The sequence below is a fragment of the Ceratotherium simum genome, chromosome 18 (genome assembly GCF_057802395.1).
Source record: "Ceratotherium simum simum isolate JZ-2026a chromosome 18, ASM5780239v1, whole genome shotgun sequence".
NCBI lineage: Eukaryota > Metazoa > Chordata > Mammalia > Perissodactyla > Rhinocerotidae > Ceratotherium > Ceratotherium simum.
Window position 1 is genome coordinate 47,677,150 of NC_141917.1, and position 22,448 is coordinate 47,699,597.

Sequence of the window (22,448 nt, forward strand, 5' to 3'; positions counted from 1 at the left end):
GCATTGGGATACGTCTGCCATTCAAATACACATATCTAAGTTGACCTGAGACCAAGCCGAAGGAATGTCTCTCTCTGTGAAAGACCTCTCAGAAGCCTTTCAGAACAGCTGAAACAGCTGAATGTGGAGTGAGGAGGACTGTGTTTTCATCTTGTTTTGTTTTGTTTGTTTTTTGTGAGGAAGATCAGCCCTGAGCTAACATCTGCCAATCCTCTTCTTTTTGCTGAGGAAGACTGGCCCTGGGCTAACATCTGTGCCCATCTTCTTCCACTTTATATGGGACGCCGCCACAGCATGGCTCGACAAGCGGTGTGTCGGCACGCACCCGGGGTTCAAACCCCAGGCCGCTGCAGCAGAGCACGCGCACTTAACCGCTATGCCACCGGGCCGGCCCCCTGTGTTTTGATCTTAACTGCTGTTGCCTGGCTGTGTGACCTTAGCAAGTCACTTTACTTCTCTCGACTTTCAGTCCCATTGACAGAGTAGAGGGGTTGGGCTAGATGAGTTCTCAGAGCTCTTCTTCTCCCGTCAGTTGTTTTTTGATTTTTATGATTTCCTTTATGTCTGTGCTTAGTCAAAGCTCCAGTGACAGGAAGATGAAGCTTTATCAACTAAGGAAACTCTAGACTTTGCTTCTCATTTACTTAAGTCTCAGAACAGTGAGGGGTGATACTTGAGCTAAGTAAAGTACACATAGATAAAAATAGTTTGTGACCCTGCTTTTCAGTTGAGGCTCGCTCGGGTTGTGCCACAATTGAAGGTAAGTCTGGGGTGGGGACCCGAAGGGTGTGCGTCCAGGTAGAATTTGAACCATGTTATCCAGAGGAACTGAGTAATCCCAGGAGTGGGGGTGAGAATATCCTTTATTCCCCAAACATTTCTTTTCTTCGTCAGGTCCTGAAGCTTGAACCTCTTCGGAGTGTGTGCTTCTGCTCTCTTGTGATGCCCCGGCATGCACTATGCTGGGGACACCACACCAGCCATGGAACCTGCACAGGAATCAGGAGGCAGCCCGTAGGGCAAGGTAAGTGCGCTGGTTTGTTTTGTAGCTATGTTGTGTGGCTTTGTGAAATGTTAAATATATGCATTTATGCCCTTTGGGATATAAAGTGGGATTTAATCATTATATCCCAAGAAGCATAATAGTTTTAATTGTGCAAAACCGCACAATATAGTTAAAAAATACAACCAAAAGCACAACCCTTATGCATATCTTTAAAGGCTGATTGCGTCTTCCTGAAAGGTTCCATGGCTGGTGTCGCATCTCTTGCATAGTGTTTGTGAGAGCTGTTGATCCCATCAGGGCAGCCCACCACAGCACCTCAGAAGTGGGGAGCAGTGAGTTTTCATGTGATTTTTGTGCCGAGTGCCTCCTTTGAGTGTATTTGGCATGGAAACTAGACTTGACAGTTCTTTTTGCAGGATGCCTTTAACCTTAGCTTTGATGGCTGCAGCGTGTTTGTGTTTGATAAAACGAGTGAATGGTGGCTCTTTGGGCTGACTTGCCTCCTAGTCCTTAGGACATGAGAGTATTCACCCTTCATCCTTCTGCTCAGGGGGTGCAGGACAATGTGTGTGGGTGTGTTCATGAACATCTGGCCACAGAATGGTATGACTGATTTATTCACATGTGAATAATAGCTGACACGGCTTTCTGAATTGTGGAAAAAACAGATTCATCGAACAGGCCACATCGGACAGTGTTCACCCGAGCCATTGAGGCGTGCGATCTCCACTGGCAGGATAGCCACTTGCAGCACATTATCAGCAGTGACCTGTACACCAACTACTGTTACCATGACGACACTGAAAGCTCTCTCTTTGACTCCCGCGGGTGGCCCCTCTGGCATGGTAAGTGGCCAAACCGGAAAGACATTTCCATGACTTACTTCTTTGTTTAGTTTCTATAGCATTATTGGAGTGGGAGGTGGAGAGTTGAGGGATTCAATGGGAGATGAATGAATGCTTGGCAATAGGAGCTGAGTTTTTCATTCAAATCCAAGTTCAGAAATGGTTTCTTGGGTCTTTTTAATAGTATTTTGGGGAAAAACATCTTACTTTTAAATCCTGTTTTTATAGCTCTATCTAACAATGGCAACTTTCCCCCCTTGACTTTCTCTTTAGAACATGTTCCTACAGCCTGTGCAAGAGTGGATGCATTACGTTCTCATGGGTACCCCAGAGAAGCACTGAGACTAGCAATAGCTGTTGTTAACACGTTAAGACGACAGCAACAGAAACAGTTGGAAATGTTCCGAACTCAAAAAAAAGGTGAATGTGAAGGAGTTTGTTTCCATTGGAATGAGATTCTCGGTGATGACATCACTAGGTTTTGTGCTCTTTTGGGAGAGAGGGCTTTTAACATTAGAGCGATGGAGATGGCTTTACTCACCACTCATTTGAAATATTTAATAGCTGATCTGTGAAAAATTTTAGGCATTTTTTTTTTCCTGGTTGAATGCTGTAAGAAATAAGATTTTTTAAAAAGTTTCTTAGGTTAGTTACTTTTTTAAGGGGGAAAATTTTTTTATTGTTTGAGTAACTATTTAGTATATCTGAATTATCTGAAATGCAAGTCAGCTAAATATCTTATTTTGTGAAAATGCATTTTAATTCTAATTGTAAGGAGTAGATTGCCTATGTTTGAATCCTAGCAGTAGGTCCAAGCTGGGAGACCTTAGGCAATGACCTTACCTCTCCATGATGTGGATTCCTCATCTGTGGAGTGGGCTCAGTTGAGGACCTATCTCTTAGAGTTGTTGAGAAAATTGAACTAGTTAGTTCCTGTAAAGCACTTAAAGCAAGGCCTGGCGTAGTGTGTAAGTACTTTAAAACTTTTTAGTTGTAATGATTTGTACATCAGGACATGATATTTATTTAAAGTGATCAGAACAGAACTCCTAGACTTTTCAAATTCTGTAAATAACATTTGATGAGAACACATTTAACTTCTCTTTATCTCAGTTTATTAATCTTTTAAATTTTAAATCAGCATTACTGAGTAATAGTAATTGCAAAGGGGTTATATTACATGCATAAGTCCCTGATCAGAAAAAGAAAGATATATGCTTTTTCTGATTAATCCATGCACTTCTTGTTAAGTTTGTTTTGTTTTTACTCTAGAATTTTATTTCTTATTCAGAGAGATATTTTTAGTAGCTGTGGGTGTTTTTGGTTATGTTTTTGTTTTTAATCCTTAGGTGATTATATGCATACCTAGGGTGTAGCTAAAAATTATCAAAAGTTGTTAAAATAGGCTGGAGGTTGGAGGGAGGATTTGTTGTAACTTTTTTTTTTGGTGATGAAGATTGGCCCTGAGCTAATATCTGTTGCCAGTCTTCCTCTTTTTGCTTGAGGAAGATTGTCCCGGAGCTAACATCCATGCCAGTCTTCCTCTACTTTGTATATGGGACACTGCCACAGCATGGCTTGATGAGTGGTGTGTGGATCCATGCCTGGTATCCGAACTCACAAACCCTGGGCTGCCAAAGCAGAGCATGCAAACTTAACCACTACGCCACCGGGCCGGCCCCTGTTGTAACATTTAATACCTTCTATATTAGAAGTATTGTAAATGGTAACTAACATCATTTATATGATGAAGAAAATTCCAAAGTTACAATTTGAACCAAAGAAAGGGGGGCTTGGATGGGATTGGAATATAATATCCCTGATAATCATTACTTTGTCCAATTCTTCATGTTCTTCATATCATCACTGGTTACCGGGTGTGTTTGTAAAATATGTTGCTTGGCCCCTTGGAAAATTTTTCTGAAATACCCCTTCCCCTAAATATACAAATCTATGGCCAAAAGGTATTTACTTCTGAAAAATGTAGAGGATAAAAATATTGAGGCAAACATAGAGTGAAGTATTTTTTATACTGCGAAAAGAGAGCTAGCTCATGATGACTACCTGATTTTTTAAAATCGTAAAATTTACTAAGAAATGTTTTTTCTTAAATGAGTTTAATAAAAATGTTGCAGTATCTAAGAAATGTAGAGTGTGAAAAAGTTCTGCTAGGTAAGTTACAATACGTGTTAAGTTAGACTCCTTTGATTGTCTTTGAGGCTGCTCTTAGGCCCATTTCTCTTTTATCCTGCAGTGAAAACTTTTATTTTAGACTATTCTTAAATATTACTAGGATTACATGGCTATACCTGTATCTTTCCTTCCTTTTTTTGATTTGTCCATGTTTAAAGAATAGATTTTTCACAGCTATTATAATTCCAAATTGCCATAACAGTTGTTATATGGCCAAGATTAGTAAATGAAATATCTTGTACATTTTCAATACTATTTGGCATGATATGTCAGGTTTTTTTTTGAATTGAGATATAATTGACATATAACATTATGTTAATTTCAGGTGTACAACATAATGATTTGATATTTATATATTTTGAAGTGATCACCACAGTACATCTAGTTAATATCTGTTATCACACAGTTACAAAATTTTTTTTCTTGTGATGAGAACTTTTAAGATCTACTCTCTTAGCAACTTTCAAATATGCAATAGAGTATAGTTAACTACAGTCACTGTGCTGTACGTTACATCCCCAGGACTTTATTTTATAACTAGAAGTTTGTACTTTTTGACCCCCTTCACCCATTTTGCCCACCCCTGCCTCTGGCAACCACCAGTCTGTTCTTTGTATCTAGGAGCTTGGTGTTTTGTTTTGTTTTGTTTTTAGATTCTACATATAAGTGAGATCGTATGCTATTTGTCTTTGTCTGACTTATTTCACTTAGCTCAGCTTCTTGATTCTGAAAAAAAACTGTACTCCTTTTTTTGATTTTTTTTTTCCTTCCATCTCTGTGTGTTTTCACAAATTTTTGTGTGAAAAGAAAGAGGAAATACTTTGTAAAATTTTATCCTTAGTTTCCATCACTTCACAATAGATTTACTTGTATAAGTACACTTCCCTTCACCATATATATATTTTGAAATGATATATATATATTTTTTTCCCCTCATCACAAACATATATATATTTGGGTTTTCCCAAGGGTAAAGCTCATGTTTCTTTTTTCATACTGGTTATATGAACGCCAGTGTCAGAAACCAAAGGGAAAGACCTTTCCAAGGAATCTAGGACCCAACTTGTATAAATTTTAGTACGTTGTGCCAGGCCATGCTTTATTTTTATGTACTGATAGTTGATAGTCCAAAACTAGAAGACGTCTAAAGGAATATTGGATTCATGGAATAGCTCTTGAGCTATTTACAAGCCAATTTTTTTCTTGTATGTTTTGTGTTGTATAGAGTTTATTATATTTTCCTTTATGAAGGAACTACTATTATTTCTTTAGTAAGTACTTCGATGTCAAATATTGCATTATTTACAATGGAATAATATATCTTAAAATATTTGCAGCTTTTTTCTCAGCACTCTGTAATTTAACTTAAGAACTTGAAAGTACTAACGTTCTGTGAAGAAAATGAAAAGGATATGTTTCATCCAAGTTATATGTTATCTTCTACTATAGTTCCCCTTTGTGGCAAAGGTCCTCTCTTTTTTGTTGTTGTTTTTTTTTGTTTTTGGTGAAGAAGATCGGCCCTGAGCTAACATCTGCCAATCCTCCTCTCTTTTTTTGCTGCTGAGGAAGACTGGCCTTGGGCTAACATCCATGCCCATCTTCCTCTACTTTATATGGGATGCTGCCACAGCATGGCTTGCCAAGTGGTGTGTCGGTGCGCACCCGGGATCCGAACCGGCGAACCCTGGGCCGCAGCAGCGGAGCTCGCGCACTTAACCGCTTGCGCCACCGGGCTGACCCCCTCAAAGGTCCTCTCTTAAATGGCTTACAGGTCCACGATAAGGAAGACTTCCATAAGATGATAGGGGAGTGATTTAATGATATTCATGGGGGAGTCCAGTCTGACCCAGGCTACAGCTGTCCTCTGGTCTCTGATTTAGATGAGCCAGTAAGCCCTGACTCTGAGGGTATCTTCTTAATATAGTTGTAGAGTTATCCACTGATAATTCCAGGAGGACTTCTTAGTCCTCTCTAATGCCACTGCTAGGAAGTGAGGGGAGTTATCCCTAGCTTTTCAGGTGAAAATTTGGAATTCATTTTTCCTCAGACAACATAATTTAATAGTGTAAGTAGTGATGTTAACCCAGTTCCGGACACATGAATGAAAATAGATGTTTGGGAGCTATCCTAGGAACTTAGTACCATTTATATTGATTGATTCAGAACTCAAAATAGTTCACAAGTTGGGGATTATATGTACCTTTGTTTTTTAACTAAAGAGGAATTTCCAAGTGAATTCAGTATTAATTAGTGAGGATGCTGCTATTAAATAGTAAAGCCTGTCTTCTCTCTGCTTCTCTCCATCTCAATTCCCTTCTTTTACACAGAGCTCCCCCATAAAAGCATAACCTTGATAACCAATCTGGAGGGCTGGGTTGGACACCCCCTGGACCCTGTGGGCACTCTTTTCGGCAGCCTTATGGAAGCCTGCCGCATTGATGATGAAAGCTTCCCTGGGTTCTCAGATTTTACAGGTAAAACTGTTGACATTTGTCTCATGTGCTTCTTTTTCTAAACCCTGAATGGCACTGGTCATTGTTTTTATTCACAGTTTGTTTTATGAGTCCATATAGTGAACAGTACCTACACTTAGCAAGAGAGCAAGGAAATGGGCACTCACACATTTTCAGGCAGGCTACTCTACACACTGGGAAAAGTCTTAGAGTCGACAGTTGGCAGCATGTGTCAAGAACCTTAAAAATATTTATTCCCTTCTAGTCAGTGATTCTGCATCTAAGAATTAATCTGCGCTTATGACTATTTTCCAGCATAAAGACATATAATAAGGATGTGCATCATGTGGGAGGGAGGAAGGATTGTCCCTTTCCTGCTTCCATGGCTGGGTGAGCTCAGAGGGTTCATTATCTTACCTCTCCATAATTTCTCCTGTGGTGGTTGCCTTTGTGATTATGGGTAACCCAAACTCAATCAGGAGGGTGAGAGGGATGACTCTGAATTTGCTTTCCTTGGGAGTTTGATGGTTGAAGTTTGTTAAAATTTCTGATAGAAACACCTTAACAGAAATGAGAGAATGTTCAAAGAATCATTCCCTTGTGATAACTGATGACTCTTTGATAACAAAAAGGACCTTGAAATTGGGTTACATGTGTTCTGTTCCCTACTGTTTTTTCATTATAAATTTTAACATTGTGATAAAAGTATGGAAACTTTTTTTTTATGCCAGGCTTTAAAAAAATTAACTATTGGATTTTACTCTTGTTTACTTAAAATTTTTTTTCACTCAAGTATTTTTAGTATCTCTTCTTAGGTTTATAATTTTCTTTGATGATTCATTTTCAATGGGAGAAAAATATTTGTCATGTTCTATTTCCCAAAACATGCACATTTAGTCATTCATGGTCATTTTTTAAAAGTTATTGGAAAACTATGCACTTAAACCTAAAAAACATGTTTTCTGGCCTTCTTGGAATTAAGTCGATAATTCCTCTAAGAGTACTGGATAAAATAAATATTTGTAGCTCTCAGAGTACCTGCAAAAGTAGTTTCTGAACTCTGATTTCTTTTGTGACATTTTACAGAGAATATGGGACAGTGCAAGTCTCTGGAATACCAGCATCTACCTGCACACAAATTCTTAGAAGAAGGGGAATCCTATTTAACGCTAGCTGTGGAAGTAGCCCTGATAGGGCTGGGACAGCAGCGTATCATGCCTGATGGGCTGTACACACAAGAGAAGGTTTGCCGGAATGAGGAGCAGCTCATTTCCAAGCTTCAGGAAATTGAATTGGATGACACACTAGTGAAAATTTTTCGAAAGCAAGCAGTCTTCCTATTAGAAGGTAATTTGATAAATGTTTTCTACTTTGTTTAGCCTATTTTATTTAAGCACTAAGCTTTCTTACGTGAGAGTACTGTTTGAATGCATTTAATATGGTAATTATCCTGATTGGTATGGTCATTGAGTGTCATAGGCATGTTCACTATCCAAAAAATAATATCACTTAATAAAAAAGTACAGATGTTTAAATTTGTACCATTTGATTTAGGTGGTTATGTAGGATGGCTTGTTAGAAGTGAGTCCCATTTAATGCCACAAGCTTTGAAAAGAGCTGTTTTTATTTAGGCTGTGTTGTTCCTGAGATAAATGCAAAGTTTGATATTTAGTGAGTTATTGCTGCTAGCCATGTCCCTCCTTGCTTGATCAATTAAATAATAAAATGGAAATTGGTTAGCATTCTTCCAAATTACTGGCTGTTACATGACGTCTGGGTTTTGAATGTCGTTTGCACAGACTAACAAAGGTCTGAAGGCTGTGGGAGTGAATTTCCACTACACTGACAGTTTCAGAGAATTCATTAGGTATAGATCCACCAAGTTAAAAGTTTCATAGAATCTCTAAGGCAAAGTCTAATTTTCTTATTTTTATAAGGTCAAGAGCTAAAGGGCCTGTTTTGGTTAGCTTTTGGTTGGGAAAAATTTTTTTCCCAAAACAAGTAAGTGTATTTAGTATGGTAGCCTAATCTTTTGTGCCAATTTAGGTGATATCTAGGGGATTAAAATTGCTTCTGTCTCTCAAGTACATGTGTGTTATTATTGTGGGCCTCTCTGTGATTGATAGGCTCAAAAAGTGTAGTATCTTCATCTTATATGCAGAACTGTTACGTATGGGGAAGGGATTTAGAGAAAATAGCGTTTCAAAATCTCTTTTATTTGGCAGAAGCTAAAGATCTCTTTGAAAGAAAATGTATTCATCAAATATATTACACATTTATATGTTGTAGAAATGCATTTTAAGGGAAAAAATGTTATTCTTAATAAAATGCTTAATTTTGGTAAAAATTCCTAATATTAATTTTTTGAAGCACTCTCCTGAAGTTTTTTTTCATTCTAAAGGTAAAAGTCTATCTTGGCAAATTTCAAGTGATCTTGATTCTTTCATTACTGTTTTCTTTTAGTTTCCTTCCATATAATTCCTTTTGATGTAAGCAATATCATTAGCCACAAACTTCTTGTATGCTGGCTCTTAGTAGCTGACTTGATTTCCAGTATACTGAAGGATAGGAAGAGGATGTGTGCTTTTCAGAGTTGATAGTGCCTGATCTCTGTTTATCATTTGCTTCTTTAAATGTCTCCATGTTCATTACTCACAAATATTTTTTGACTTTGTCTTAGTCTTGATTAGTTCATACCTCCCCATTAAACATTTATATGAGAACTGTGCCTGATAAGGAGCACTGTTGACTCATCCCAGCCTCCTCTCCTTTCCCGACCTGGCAAGGCCCGCAGAGAGTGGGTGGGGCAGGACAGGAAACAGTCCAAGGGGAAGCCGAGGAACCATTTCTGTAAACTCCAGAAGAGAAGCGCTCCATGACTGAGTTGACTGCACTGGGGCATGAAGTTCTTCATGCATTTACACTGCAAATTTGAGGGGCAAATTAGTTAGCAGACTCATGGATCTGAAAAAGAGGAAGCAGTAAACCCTGTCTTGTTGCTGAGTGCTAATCACTTTTGGCCACAATATTGGCATATTGGATCAATTGGCATAGTGGAAAAACACTTTTGGGGAACCTAATACCAAATTTCAGTTTTTCGTTCTTCAGTGCACTGGAGTTCAGGGATGACATTGATTAGTAAGCCACAAATAATTCTGTGATACCTGACTGAATGTTTTACTTGTTGGGAGGTGTCATAACAAAGTGTTGATTATGCATCCTGGCTTTCCCTGCATAGTAGAAAAAGGTAACTGGATGGTTTAAGGGAAACATTGGAAGGAAATAGAGGAGAAATGAAGAAAATGGATAATCTACAAGTTTTCTACAATTAATTCTTAAGTACAATAGAGTTAGTGTCTTAGTCTGCTCAGGCTGCTGTAACAAAATACCACAGACTGGGTGGCTTAAACAACAGAATTTTGTTTCTCACAGTTCTGGAGGCTGGAAAGTCCAAGATCAAGGTGCTGGCACATTTGATTTCTGGTGAGGGCAGTCTTCCGGGCTTGTAGATGGCTCCTTCTCCCTGTACGCTCATGAGGCAGAGAGCAAGAGCCAGCGAGGGCTATGAGCTCTCTGATGTCTTTTCTCATAAGAACACTAATCCTATTGGATCTGGGCCCCACCATGTGACCTTATTTAACCTTCATTCCCTTCACAGAGGCCCTGCCTCCACATACACTCATATTGGGAGTTGGGGCTTCAACAGAAGAATTAGAGTGGAGGATACAAACACTCAGTCTATAATAATAACTTAAATAATTTGGCCTCATTTTCTAAACTAAAGCTGGAACTCTATTATAATACTGTATCAAGTTTTGAAGAATATCAGATCACTAAAACATTTTTAAGTGTCTGAAGACAGGAAAAGGATTAATAGATTTGGTAAAATTAGAAATCTAGGCTGGATTTTAGTTTGCCTAGGTAAAAAAACAAGTTGTTTATATGATTTTCGAAGTACTTAAATAATGAACAATTCAAAAATACTAACCAAAAAATAAAACAATAAAATTTAAAAATAACCTCTATTGAAACAATCTAGAATGTGTCATGCTCTTACCCAATGCCCACTTCAGTAACTTCTCTCACTATTTCTTCTGAACTGCATTTCTTGCATTCTAAACTCTTTGCCAGACTCATTTTTCTCATGGAAAACAAATGTATTATGTCCTTTGAGCAGTAGTGTCATGGTTCATAATTCTAGAAATCATGAAACAGATGTTACCCAAAGGTGACATGGAAACTAATATATTAAACACTTTGTACAGTAACTAAACCTCAAAGTACCTAAGTGGAAAGTAGTTGAACTAACCACTGTGGTTTCCTTTCACAATTTATTTTTAAAAAGTCTGTATCACCCTTCTTAGGGCAGCATTCAGAGAGCACACAGGGGAAGGGGAAGTCAGCTTCTGCCACCATGCCTGTCATAAATTTACTAAGAAATGAATTTTGACAGCTGTAATATAATTTTGCTTTTAAAATTGATCTTTTGGAGCCCAAAAAGTGGTAGATTTCCACTTATTTAAATTTTTCTTTCTTTTGCCTACAGTGAGTATCAGATGGGTAACTAACTATTCTTTTATTAATCCTTTCTGTGAATTAATATCTATTTCTGCTTAATAGAAACAACAATGTTTAAAGTCTTTGTGTTGGGATTTGTGGTTCAGAATCCTCCTTTACCCTTCCCCACTGAGGCAGAGCTCTCTTTTCTGGAAAGCTGGCTAGTCTGTACCCCTAAGACCGATTCGGTCCGGGGGCACCTTCCAAAGTTAAGCTGTAGAGTCATCTGTGCATTTGAAAATCTGGATGCTCAGATATCCCATGGTGAGAGAGGATGTTTCTTGAATTCGGTGAGGCTTTATGCTTCAGTGGGTTTCTTTCTCTGAAGCAGTTATACTGTAAAAAAGCTCTGCCCCTAGTTCTGTGATTCTCATTTTCACTGTGGTACAGTTGGGGGATTGTTCCTGAAGTGAATTTGATACCAGACCCTGTAGAATCATTTTTGAATAAGAATTGTATTCCTTTCTACTATGTCACTTAGATTACATTCTTAACTAGATTAGTTTGTATGTGTTATAACTTTACATAAAAATTTTAAAATATACTTTATAAGAAGTTTCAGTTCCTTTTTCAGGAATGTAAAATGTGTATGCTCTCTTCCCACAGCCGGACCATATAGTGGTTTAGGCGAAATAATCCACCGGGAGAGCGTTCCAATGCACACATTTGCCAAGTATCTCTTCACCTCTCTCCTACCTCATGATGCTGAATTGGCATACAAAATTGCACTGAGAGCAATGCGGTACGTATCCACAGCCCAGCAGGGCGGAGGCGATCCAAATTCCCCACCAGGAAAAATGGCTGTTAACTGACTGCTCATTCGTTCATGCTTGTAGGCAGCAGAAAAGCTAAAGAAATTATTTATTTATGCTTCTTGAATTGTTGTAGTTGTGGTTAGTTTGCTTGTTTTAAAGTAAGGGAAGAATTGTATCCTTCACTGCTGTCATACTCATGCTCGTGGTGGCTTTTTCCTACTTTTTTTTGAAGCTAGAATTTGGGAATAGAGAACAATTTCAGGCCAAGTTTAACCACAGGCAGCAAAGTTGAAACCTTCCTAAATAATTAATTGTTTTGAAAAACTATATCTTTGCAACAGTGGTAATCAATAAGTATACTTGACTGACTATAATAATTGAGGGGTCCCTTCACACCTGCTGTAATTCCCCATTGCAGCAGTAGTGCAGGAAGGCCATCGTATCACAGAAACACCTTTGTGCTCAACTGAAGGGTGAGAGAAGCCGGGACCTATATCTAGAGTTGAAGGCATCACTCTTGGGGGTCTTCTAGTATCCGCTCACCTCAGCTCTGACTGCTTCCATCTCCTCCTCAGTCCCCCCTTTTCAGTAATAACATTAGAATATGTTGTTCTCCGCCCCTGAACTTTCTGTTTTCACTTTCCTTTTTAAAGTCAATTCACCAAATAATTCCTTTTTGTCACGAATTTATTCTAGGTGAATATTTTTTAATGAATTCAAGATTATATTTTTCAATCTTATATGTAGCCTATTAAAATTTAAGGACCTGAAAGGAATATCCACCTTTCTTAACACATGAGCTCTTCCTTTTTTTAAAAGTTAAAATACTTCTATGTTAAAGTGCAGGTTAGAACCCATTATAGTAACCTAAAGACAAGCCATGTCCACACCTAAAAGCTTGGGGTCCTAGAGAATAGTTTGGTCCCATAGCAGCTTTTTATCAAAAGATTCTGTGTCTGCAACCAGTGTAGTAGATTCAAAAACAAGTCCTTGCCTCTATGAGTGTAGCTTATCTCTCTCAGGAGGCCTCATTTTTATGCAGTGATGGGTGTGTGTGTGTGTGTGTGTGTGTACACCTGTGTGTCAGTGTGTATTGAGGCTGATATCCTTTAATTTGATATACTTTCCTTGGCAACATGAAATCTCATTAACCTATCAGAGAAACCTTATAAGTTCTCTTGTCTGTTTTTAAAATACCAAAAAATAAATTAATAGCTGACATAAGCAAAAGTTCCCCACCAAATTACTTTATACCAGTTGGTCTGTATTTTAGAGCACAATTTTATAAGTTTCTGTTCCCGTTTTTGGAAGCTGAAATGGAGGTTGTCAGATGAAGACAGATGCTCAGCTCTATGCTTATTCAAATCCTAAGAATTCTGCTCCTGTTGTGAAGGGGAGGAGGATGATTTTATGATGCCACCAGATACTGTTGCTACGGCCACTGGAGAGTTTAAGGGTGAAATAGTATAAGGTTTCTCTGTGGTTCTGGCTTGTGTGAAGGTATCTGTCAGGGAGAAAGGCTTGCTTTTCTAACACTCAGACACTCATTGATGTTTGCCCTTGGTTGCTGCCAAAGCCGTTTGTTTGTGGGGATCCTAGCGGGGCACAGGGGAATTGTTTTCCATCTCTTCTCTTCTTCCTGCCACTGCTCCCCCAGCCAAAGAACTGCCGTGGAAGGGAGGTGTGTGACCTACTAGAGCATCTGAGGGCCGCCATGGGAACAGGAAGGAAAGAGAGTTGGAGCTCATTTGCTTCTTAGTCCTTCTGGAGGTAGGAGGAGGGGGATGCTGAGCAGGGGCTTCTCCAGCACTCATTTTCTCCTCTTTCCAGGAATATTGGCTAGTTTCCTCTACAGCAACCCTGGAAAGATCTGCTTATGAATACGGGGATATTCTGGGTTTTCTAAAAAACTAAATAGCAACCCCACCAAAATTCTTATTACTTAATTTCGTACCTTGCCACCTTCTAATGCTAACATGTCATTGTCCCTAGATAAAAGGAAAAGAGGTGAGGCTTTTGTCTTACAGAGCAGTAACTGCTCTCGGGTAGGGCCCCGAGGCCAGCATCACACCCTGACCTGCTAACTCCTCTTGGTCCCCAGCTCTTATTCCATAGTCCCTAACACTGGTGTTCCTGAGTGCAGGTCAGTGCTTTAATGACTGTAAAGGAAATATTGCAGTTGTAGCTAGTCTGCTCATCTCTTTGGTACTTACATTTGGAGGAGATCGCTAAGCATGTATTTTGTTTTCAATAATTGTTCTTTATTTGTCAACGTATTCTTAATCAAAGATAGATTGAAATCAGAAATCACACTGAATTTATGCAGGACTGTGCGGGGACAAATACTTGAATCATTTGCATTCGTCATCGCCAATATGATTGATAGAACATCTTCGAACTGCAAATTCCTGAAGTAATAAGGAACTAATTCTGCAGAAAGTATGAATATATAGAAAGGAAGTCATTTTTGTTTTACTTCCCTTCTTATTTTGTGTTTTAATAAGTTAAGCTTATTCCTCTCAGTCTATGCACTGATCCCTGACTGTTGTAATCTCAGCCTTAAATATTCACTTCACTATCAGTTTCTGTTGATTTTTGTTTTTTAATGAGTGATAAGATTCAAAAATTTTAAAGTAGGTAAACATCAAAACTTGTGTTTCACACCCTTCATTGTTACATATCTTAATTTCCTTGAATATTGCAGTTTTCTGAATGATGCTAAAGAAAGGAATCTCTTAGATTTGGGTAATGAGCAATTAACAAGGTGACTTTGGCATCCAGACAGCAGAGTGTAGCTGTGCCAACTCTTCTGCATCAAGGACCTGAACCGTTGCTCCCGCGTCTACCCACTCCTCTGGCTCCTGGTCAGTCCCTGTGGCCAAGGTGATAGACGAGTAATAACGAGGAGCCATCTGCCCTGTCTTCTCCTTACAGGTTACTAGTATTGGAATCTACTGCTCCAACGGGAGACCTCACCCGCCCACACCACATTGCGTCAGTCGTTCCCAACCGATACCCTCGGTGGTTCACTCTAAGCCACATAGAATCCCAGCAGTGTGAGCTGGCATCCACCATGCTGACTGCAGCCAAAGGTACTAGATTGTCCTGAGGCCTCATGATTGTTTTGTTAGTTTGCCTTTTTTTTCAAAGGGTCATCTTTTCTATCAAATTCTCAACAGTGGTGCGAATGTCAGGTTGTAAGGATCCTTTTTAGGCATTAACTTATGAGGCAAAACAGGTGCTAGTCATCTGAGCCTGGCATTTTCCTCATATAACCGCATCATTAAACCTGCTGCTGGCAGAGTTCAGGTTTAGTTAGCATGCCACATAAATGGTGGGTTAGGTTCAGAAGCAGATTAAAAAGTTAAGTCACAGTTTTGTTCTCTCTGAAATATTCACCAAAGATACATAAGTACAAACTAGGAGAGCAATTTGCTATCTCATATTGGTTCTGGGTCACATGTGCTTTTAGTCATTGAGGGTGTGTCCCACTGTATCTTGTTTTGAAGCCCAGATTCTTAGGCATTGTGGTAACCTTGGGACACTTAGTTGTAACATCTGTGCCATCTGTGAACATTTCAGGTAAAGTAACTCGTCCTTTGTGTTTTATTTTGTTTCCTTGTTTTCCTCCGTGTGTGTGTGTGTGTGTGTGTGTGGTTATATGATTTGTTTGTTTGTTTTGCTTCACTTTGATTTGGTTTGGTTTGGTTTTCCCTTGTTCATTGCAGGCGATGTTCGGAGGCTGGAAACAGTATTAGAATCCATCCAGAAAAACATTCACTCCTCATCCCACATCTTCAAGCTTGCCCAAGATGCATTTAAAATAGCAACTCTCATGGACAGTTTGCCAGACATCACTCTTTTGAAAGTGTCTCTGGAGCTGGGCCTGCAGGTATGTGACTGGTGGGCTTCTCTGAGGCACCGAGGACCCCTAAATAAAGGCACCCTCTTAGGGTGGTTTCTCTCTGTTTGTTTGTTTAGATTTTTTAGCGCAGGTCAATGACTCTGGTGTACAAATCTGTTAAGACTTTAGGAGCGCACTGTGCTTCAGAGCTGTGGTCATTCCCAGCTCAACCAGACTGCTACCTGAGACGCAGGGACTTACATTTAGAAGCCCTATTTGTGTCTTTCAATAAAAAAGTCATTTTCTGAATCATAGCCTTAACATTACTGTTTCTTTTTTAATGAATGGAGCATTATTGCTAGTAAGAGGCTTAAATAAAGCCATCATGTATAATAAAGATTCAGTTGTTAGGGTTAAATTTTTAGAAGAAGTATGCATTTTTATTGATGTTTGCATTTTCATAATAGATGGGCAGTTCTAGCTCCTTTTATAACCCTGAGAAAATTAGGTGCAGGAGGAGTGATTGGGCCAGGGTCCAGTTTCAGCTTCCAGCAGGCCTGCTTAGACATATTACCAAGGACATTTTGAGTTAGTCATGCAGATAGAGGTTTGCTTCCTTATAGTTTCTGAAAAGATTACTGTGTAAACCAGGAACTGAAAAGTTTGTATTTCTTCTTTTCTCAGGGAATCTCCTTTAACATTTGTTCCCTACCCCCCCCCCCCAATAAAAAGCAATGAAAGAAATTGTTATCCTCTAATGGGGGTAGAATGCCCTGATTAGATGGTTAATCTGGGTTTCTAGTTATGGATTCTCCTTCCAGTGATTAATAATAAAGTTTAAAGAATTGAATTAGCGGAAAATGCACTTCCCGTATACAGTACTGTACATTTAAGCTATAAAATGACATTTTTGAAGTTTCTTATTAAAAATAAATTCTTGTTATTTGGCTTATGTTGTTATCATTTTCCTCTTAAAGGTATGATGCAGAAAGACCATTAACACAAGCCTTCTGGTTATTTGGAATTCTGGCAGATTTTTTTTGATAAATGGTAGACTGCCGAGAGCTTACTCACTGCCTCATTCTTTCTAGGCCCCAGGAAGGAATCCCACAAGGCCTTTCCAAGGCTTTAGGAGTGTTATGTCCCTGGATGTCCTGAATCTTAAAGAAGAGGGGAAGCAGGAAGAGATGGATGATTTTATCTTAGGATCTCTTATTAGAAAGTGAAAAACAAAATCAGATCACTAATGATGCCAACAATGATTTCTTTCCATAGACCTGGAGTTACCTTCATAATCACCAGAAAAGAGCAACCAGAGATTGAAGGAATAACTATAACGATTACTTTAAAATACCTCTTTGCCAACTGAGGGTTCCTAGTCGGAATTAATTCACAAGGAGCCTCAGAAGTCTAGAACCACGGAATGTTAAAGCTGGGGAGGGGGAGAGGGCGTAGAGTGTGTTTAATGCTGCAGTCCCGCCTCTGATTTTGCAGATGAGAATAGTGATTGAGTGAGTGACTTGCCCAGGATGCCACATCTGGTCAGTCGGCGTAGAATGTGGACCTCCTGGCTTTCAGGTTGGGGCAAGGCCAGCTAGGGGAGCCGTGGACAAATCCAAATTCACATGCAGGGCTTTGCCCAGAATAAGGCTTCCCATCCACCTGGTAGTAGGGAGTGTGCCTAGTAGTTTATACCTTGTAATGAATTGTTTTCTGTTTCCATTGACTTAGGATAATCTTCCAAAACATTTTGTGATCCTGTCTTTATAGGTCATGCGGATGACACTGTCTACCTTAAATTGGCGACGCCGGGAGATGGTCAGGTGGCTGGTCACGTGTGCTACTGAAGTGGGTAGGTCAACTCAGGAGGAGGAGCTTTGCCGGGTGCCTCATGGTCGGGTTTAACTCGTCGTTTCCAGATACAAGGACGTTTTTACTCTTTTACCTTGATTTCTCCAAGGCTCCGGCCCCTTTCCCCACCCCCCACCTCTAACCTTCAGTTACACACACTTGCGTTGTTCCTCTTCCAAACTATCACGTTTGTGGGGCTCCAACCTCTTGTTTAAGATGCAGCAAGTTAGAGAGTAAATACTTTTCATTCAGTTGTTCTGTCACTCTTAAGGTGCTTTTAGTAACTTTCTGTGATAATCAAGTTTACAGTTTTATATTAAAGATTCCAGAGTGAATCTTTGGTAGGTTGGAAACCACCTTTGAAACTAACTTGAGACTGTGGGTTAGTGGCTCAGTCTATTTTAATGAAAATAATAGAGTTATCTAGTTTCACTGAGTTTTTTCTTCTTCATCTGAGGGTGTACGTCATGGTCTCCAGCTGAGAAATGACCACTGGTGTGGTTTAGGTGAGCTTTCAGGTGTGTGAGAATTGGTAGCTAGCCATAAGAAGATCCCATGGTTGCCCATCAGCTGCAGTGTGTGAGACCCTTCTGCCAGCTGTTTCCCCTCTGAACAGTAAATCAGTACTAAAGAAAACTACATTCCAGCAGGAATGCCCACACAAACAAATGGTGGCTGTTGAAAATAAATGTTGGTTAAACTGTCTTTCTTTCATCCTATTTGCATCAGAAAAGGATACACACGTCTTGCTGAGAAGACATTGCCACCTCAGTGTTTAGATACTGACACAGTAGATACTGTAAAATTCATGTTTTTTTTCTTTTATTAATCTATAATGGTTTATTATTTTGGAAAAAGGAAAGTTGATCTCAATATAAAAATTATGTTTAGATTATTGAAGTGAAACAGTACAGAGATAATACCAGTTCAAGAACTGCCACTCAACTCCCTGACCCCGGCACCAAGATATAGTACTATTTTCTCTCTGAAATTCAGCACCTTTTTTTTTAAATCACTCGCGTTTAGGATTTTCCTATAGTTGAGGCATAGTGGGTCTGTGTACTTACTAATGGTTATTTTAAAGACCTTGTCAGCCATTTCTAACATCTGAGTCATCTGTAGGTCTCCTTCTATTCACTTGTTTCTCTTGATTATGGGTCACATTTTCCTGCTTCTTTGTGTATCTTAATCATTTTGTATTGTGTGTGCTTTAAACTTACACACAAACACGCCACATAAAAACTTCCTATTTTGGTGAGGGTTGTAGTGTTTCTGACTCAAATTCTGTACTGGGTAACTGACAGGAGGCCCCAGTGAACTAGAACTCATTAGCAACAAGCCATTGTCTGAAATGGCAAGCAGCACAGTGCAAATACCAGCTACCGAGAGGATTAGTTCTTTATTACAGGAAGTTCATGTTCCTTTCAGGCATTTCACTGAATAACAATCTATAATAACCTTATTCTAAAAGGTTGCTCCCAGGCACATTACCTTACAGGATTTTCTGGCCCAGCTCATGTCCTGTGATGGTTAACAATGTAAGCATTGATTATCAACTGGAAATAAGGCAAGACCTGTGGGCAGCCTCCTTGTCAGTAACAGGGCGTCTCTGTGCTCCTTGCAGGTGTTTATGCCCTGGACAGCATCATGCAGAGCTGGTTTACGCTCTTTACTCCCACTGAGGCCACAAGTATAGTTGCAACCACCGTGATGTCTAACAGCACCATCGTCCGCCTCCACCTGGACTGCCACCAGCAGGAGAAGCTGGCCGGTAGTGCGCGGACACTCGCGTTGCAGTGCGCCATGAAGGACCCTCAGAACTGTGCCCTCTCCGCGCTGACCCTGTGTGAAAAGGATCACATAGCTTTTGAGACGGCATACCAAATTGTTCTCGACGCTGCTGCAACCGGCATGAGCTACACCCAGCTCTTTACGATAGCACGGTACATGGAGCACCGCGGGTACCCCATGAGGGCCTACAAGCTGGCCACCCTGGCCATGACCCACCTCAACCTGAGCTACAATCAGGACACGCACCCTGCCATTAACGACGTTTTGTGGGCCTGTGCACTCAGCCACTCCCTTGGCAAAAATGAGCTTGCAGCTATAATACCTCTGGTGGTCAAGAGTGTCAAGTGTGCAACGGTACTGTCAGACATTTTGCGCAGGTGCACTCTGACCACTCCTGGCATGGTGGGGCTTCACGGAAGGAGGAACTCTGGTAAGCTCATGTCACTGGACAAAGCCCCGTTGAGGCAACTCTTGGATGCCACGATCGGGGCCTACATCAACACCACACACTCACGACTCACGCACATCAGTCCTCGGCACTATAGTGAGTTTATAGAGTTCCTCAGCAAGGCCCGAGAGACCTTCCTAATGGCGCATGATGGACACATTCAGTTTACACAGTTTATTGACAACCTGAAACAAATCTACAAAGGCAAAAAGAAACTGATGATGTTGGTTCGGGAGAGGTTTGGTTGATAGAACTCGTATGAATGGGGGTGGGGGGTAGGGAGGGGAGGGACGGTTTGTTTTTACTTGAGCCTGCCTTTGTACCCTTTTTAACTTAAAGAACAGAGCCACACCGGTATTATATGTGTATAGTTCTATTGCGTTTGCAGACTAAATTGTCATGTTGTGAAAGTTTGTGTGTTTTTAATTTTTTCCCTTTTTCTTTCTTTTTTTTCCTTCTTTCCTTTTATTTTATTATATTTTTTTTAATTCCTTTTTTTTGGTTTTGTATGAGAGAGAGGTTAAAAAGGTTTGGTTTACACTGAGTATATGTTGTCAAGTGGCAAAAGTCCACATAGCTCTCCTGTTTTCTGTATACGTTCACAGCCTCAAAAAAAATAATTGAAATGGCTTTAAAAACCAAACAAAACACCTCCATCCTGTGATAAGTACCTCGAATGGATTCAGCTTTACTCCTTTGTAACTCATCCTTACATTTTCAGCATATTTAAACAAACCAACAAAATGAAATACTAATAGTTAAAAGGCTGACCCACGTGGCTTTGCAGTGCTGTTCGTCCAGAAGCATGGCACACGATGCTTGTGCATGTGGAAACTTAGCGACTGTCAACATACATTCTCAGGGATTTATCAAAAAAAAAATTAAAAAAAGAATGAGAGCATTTATTGTACTGTATATATATTATAGTATATGTCTGAATATTGAAAATATAACATTAACTAATTTATAAAAAATATTCTATGTAATGCAAAATACTTGAAGCTGCAGTAGCTTGGTTTTAAACAAAAACAACAAAAAAACTGAGAGATAAACCTATCAGAAGGACTAAAAGTGCGCCTTGCTTCAGGGTTGGCTCAGGCGGTGAACTTCATGCTGGGCATCTATGCAGAGCCACCTTTTGGATTGCATGGTTGGACTGAGATCTATTGGGAGAAATTCTATATGTATATATATTTATACAACTTCTGTATACATATATATATGTATACACACAGACACAAGACACACACACACCAACAACAACCACTATACCACACATGCTTGTAACAGGCACTAGAATAAAGAAGGACAAGAAAATCCACAGCCAGAGCAGCAAGCCTTAGCATCAAGAATATACAGTATGCCGGAACTGGGGTTCGTGCCTCCTAGCCTAGGAAACTTAAAAGAAATATCCTTTTGACACAAAACGCAAAACGTTTTCCAAAACAATTGACATATGATACATTACGCCTTTGCAGTGAGCTAATAATAAGCTAACCTTTGTGCACAAATAACATTATATATATTATATATCTATTCTGCATAGGTATTTTGACTTTGTGCAGGACAGAAAGTTGTGTAGGTATGACTGTTCTACTTTTCAGTTTTCTTTCTTTTTTTTTTAAATGTTTTATTTTCTCTAGAATTACTCAAAACAAAAGCAGCCTTCTATCTTGCCTTGTCTTAATGCTTTAAAATAACCAAACTGGAGATCTAACTACCAAACTGTTCATTATATTATTAAATACCAACTTTGGTTACAGTATAGTGTCTTTACTTTAGCTGATGGTTCTGTAACCTTGTGCTTTTTAAAGCAATTTTTATGTTTTGGTGCAAAAGTTGTCCAGTGTCTCTTGTTCCCTTCATTAGAGAACATGCTAGAGGTATGTTTGTAGGTATTTTTGTTTAGAAGAACTATTTCATGCGCTCCATTTTATTTATTATAATAGGTAAAAAGAAAAAAAAAAGGTTGTACTTCATCACCCATGTAAACATGCTCATGAAGTTGAAAGTAATTAAGATTTGATACACTGATATCAATTTATTTATGTAACTAAATCACTGTTTTATAAACTTGTTAATGATCAACAATTTTTGTTTTGATTAAAATTAGTTTTTTGAAAGTTGATTCTGCCTCCTTTATGGTATATCTCTTATTAGACTTGAATTTGGTGATTATAGACCTGGATGTTACTACATCTCCAAGTGTTGAATACTATATTAATTCATCCAGTAAATATTTATTACTGTTTTCTAGACCCTGGAGATCTAATGGTGAACAAAACCAGACACCACTGGAGTTTACCGTCTGCTTAGTGGAGAAGACAGACATAAATCAGATAATCACAAAGATAAAATATGAGACGGAAGAGCCAATTTTTCTTCAGTCTGTACACTCGGTCATTCCTCCCTAATTAGTAAGCTATAATTTAGGATGGCCAGTACTTAATATATTTAAGAAATGCTAAGTTTATGAGAGGTTTTTGTGTGTATGTGTGGTTTAAAAAGAAATTGCCTTATAAGGGGTAAATGCTATGTATATATTATAAGGATCTGTCCCACCCGTCTCCATCAGAGATATATATGTAAAATAATGCAAATATGTTTTGTCTTTTTGTCTGTGGTGAAAAAACACCTCATAAAATTTACCATCATAGCCATTTTTAGGTGTACAGTTCAGCAGTGTTAAGTATACTTACATTGTT

General features: G+C 39.1%; 1 protein-coding gene across 2 annotated transcripts in view; it reads left to right on the forward strand.

Moving 5' to 3' along the window:
• The window catches only part of ZSWIM6 (zinc finger SWIM-type containing 6), a 188,651-nt gene extending 166,780 nt beyond the window's left edge, over positions 1-21,871 (forward strand). Inside the window, exons 6-14 of one of the 2 annotated variants that reach the window (XM_087443311.1) lie at positions 1,675-1,851; positions 2,125-2,271; positions 6,372-6,518; positions 7,584-7,844; positions 11,661-11,796; positions 14,744-14,901; positions 15,538-15,701; positions 17,424-17,505; positions 19,129-21,871. In XM_087443311.1, coding sequence (XP_087299437.1) covers positions 1,675-1,851; positions 2,125-2,271; positions 6,372-6,518; positions 7,584-7,844; positions 11,661-11,796; positions 14,744-14,901; positions 15,538-15,701; positions 17,424-17,505; positions 19,129-19,991 — 2,135 coding nt within the window. In that variant the 3' untranslated portion in view covers positions 19,992-21,871. The remainder of the gene's footprint in view (positions 1-1,674; positions 1,852-2,124; positions 2,272-6,371; positions 6,519-7,583; positions 7,845-11,660; positions 11,797-14,743; positions 14,902-15,537; positions 15,702-17,423; positions 17,506-19,128) is intronic. The other variant, XM_087443312.1, reaches the window with a different exon arrangement.
• Positions 21,872-22,448: the final 577 nt, after the last annotated feature.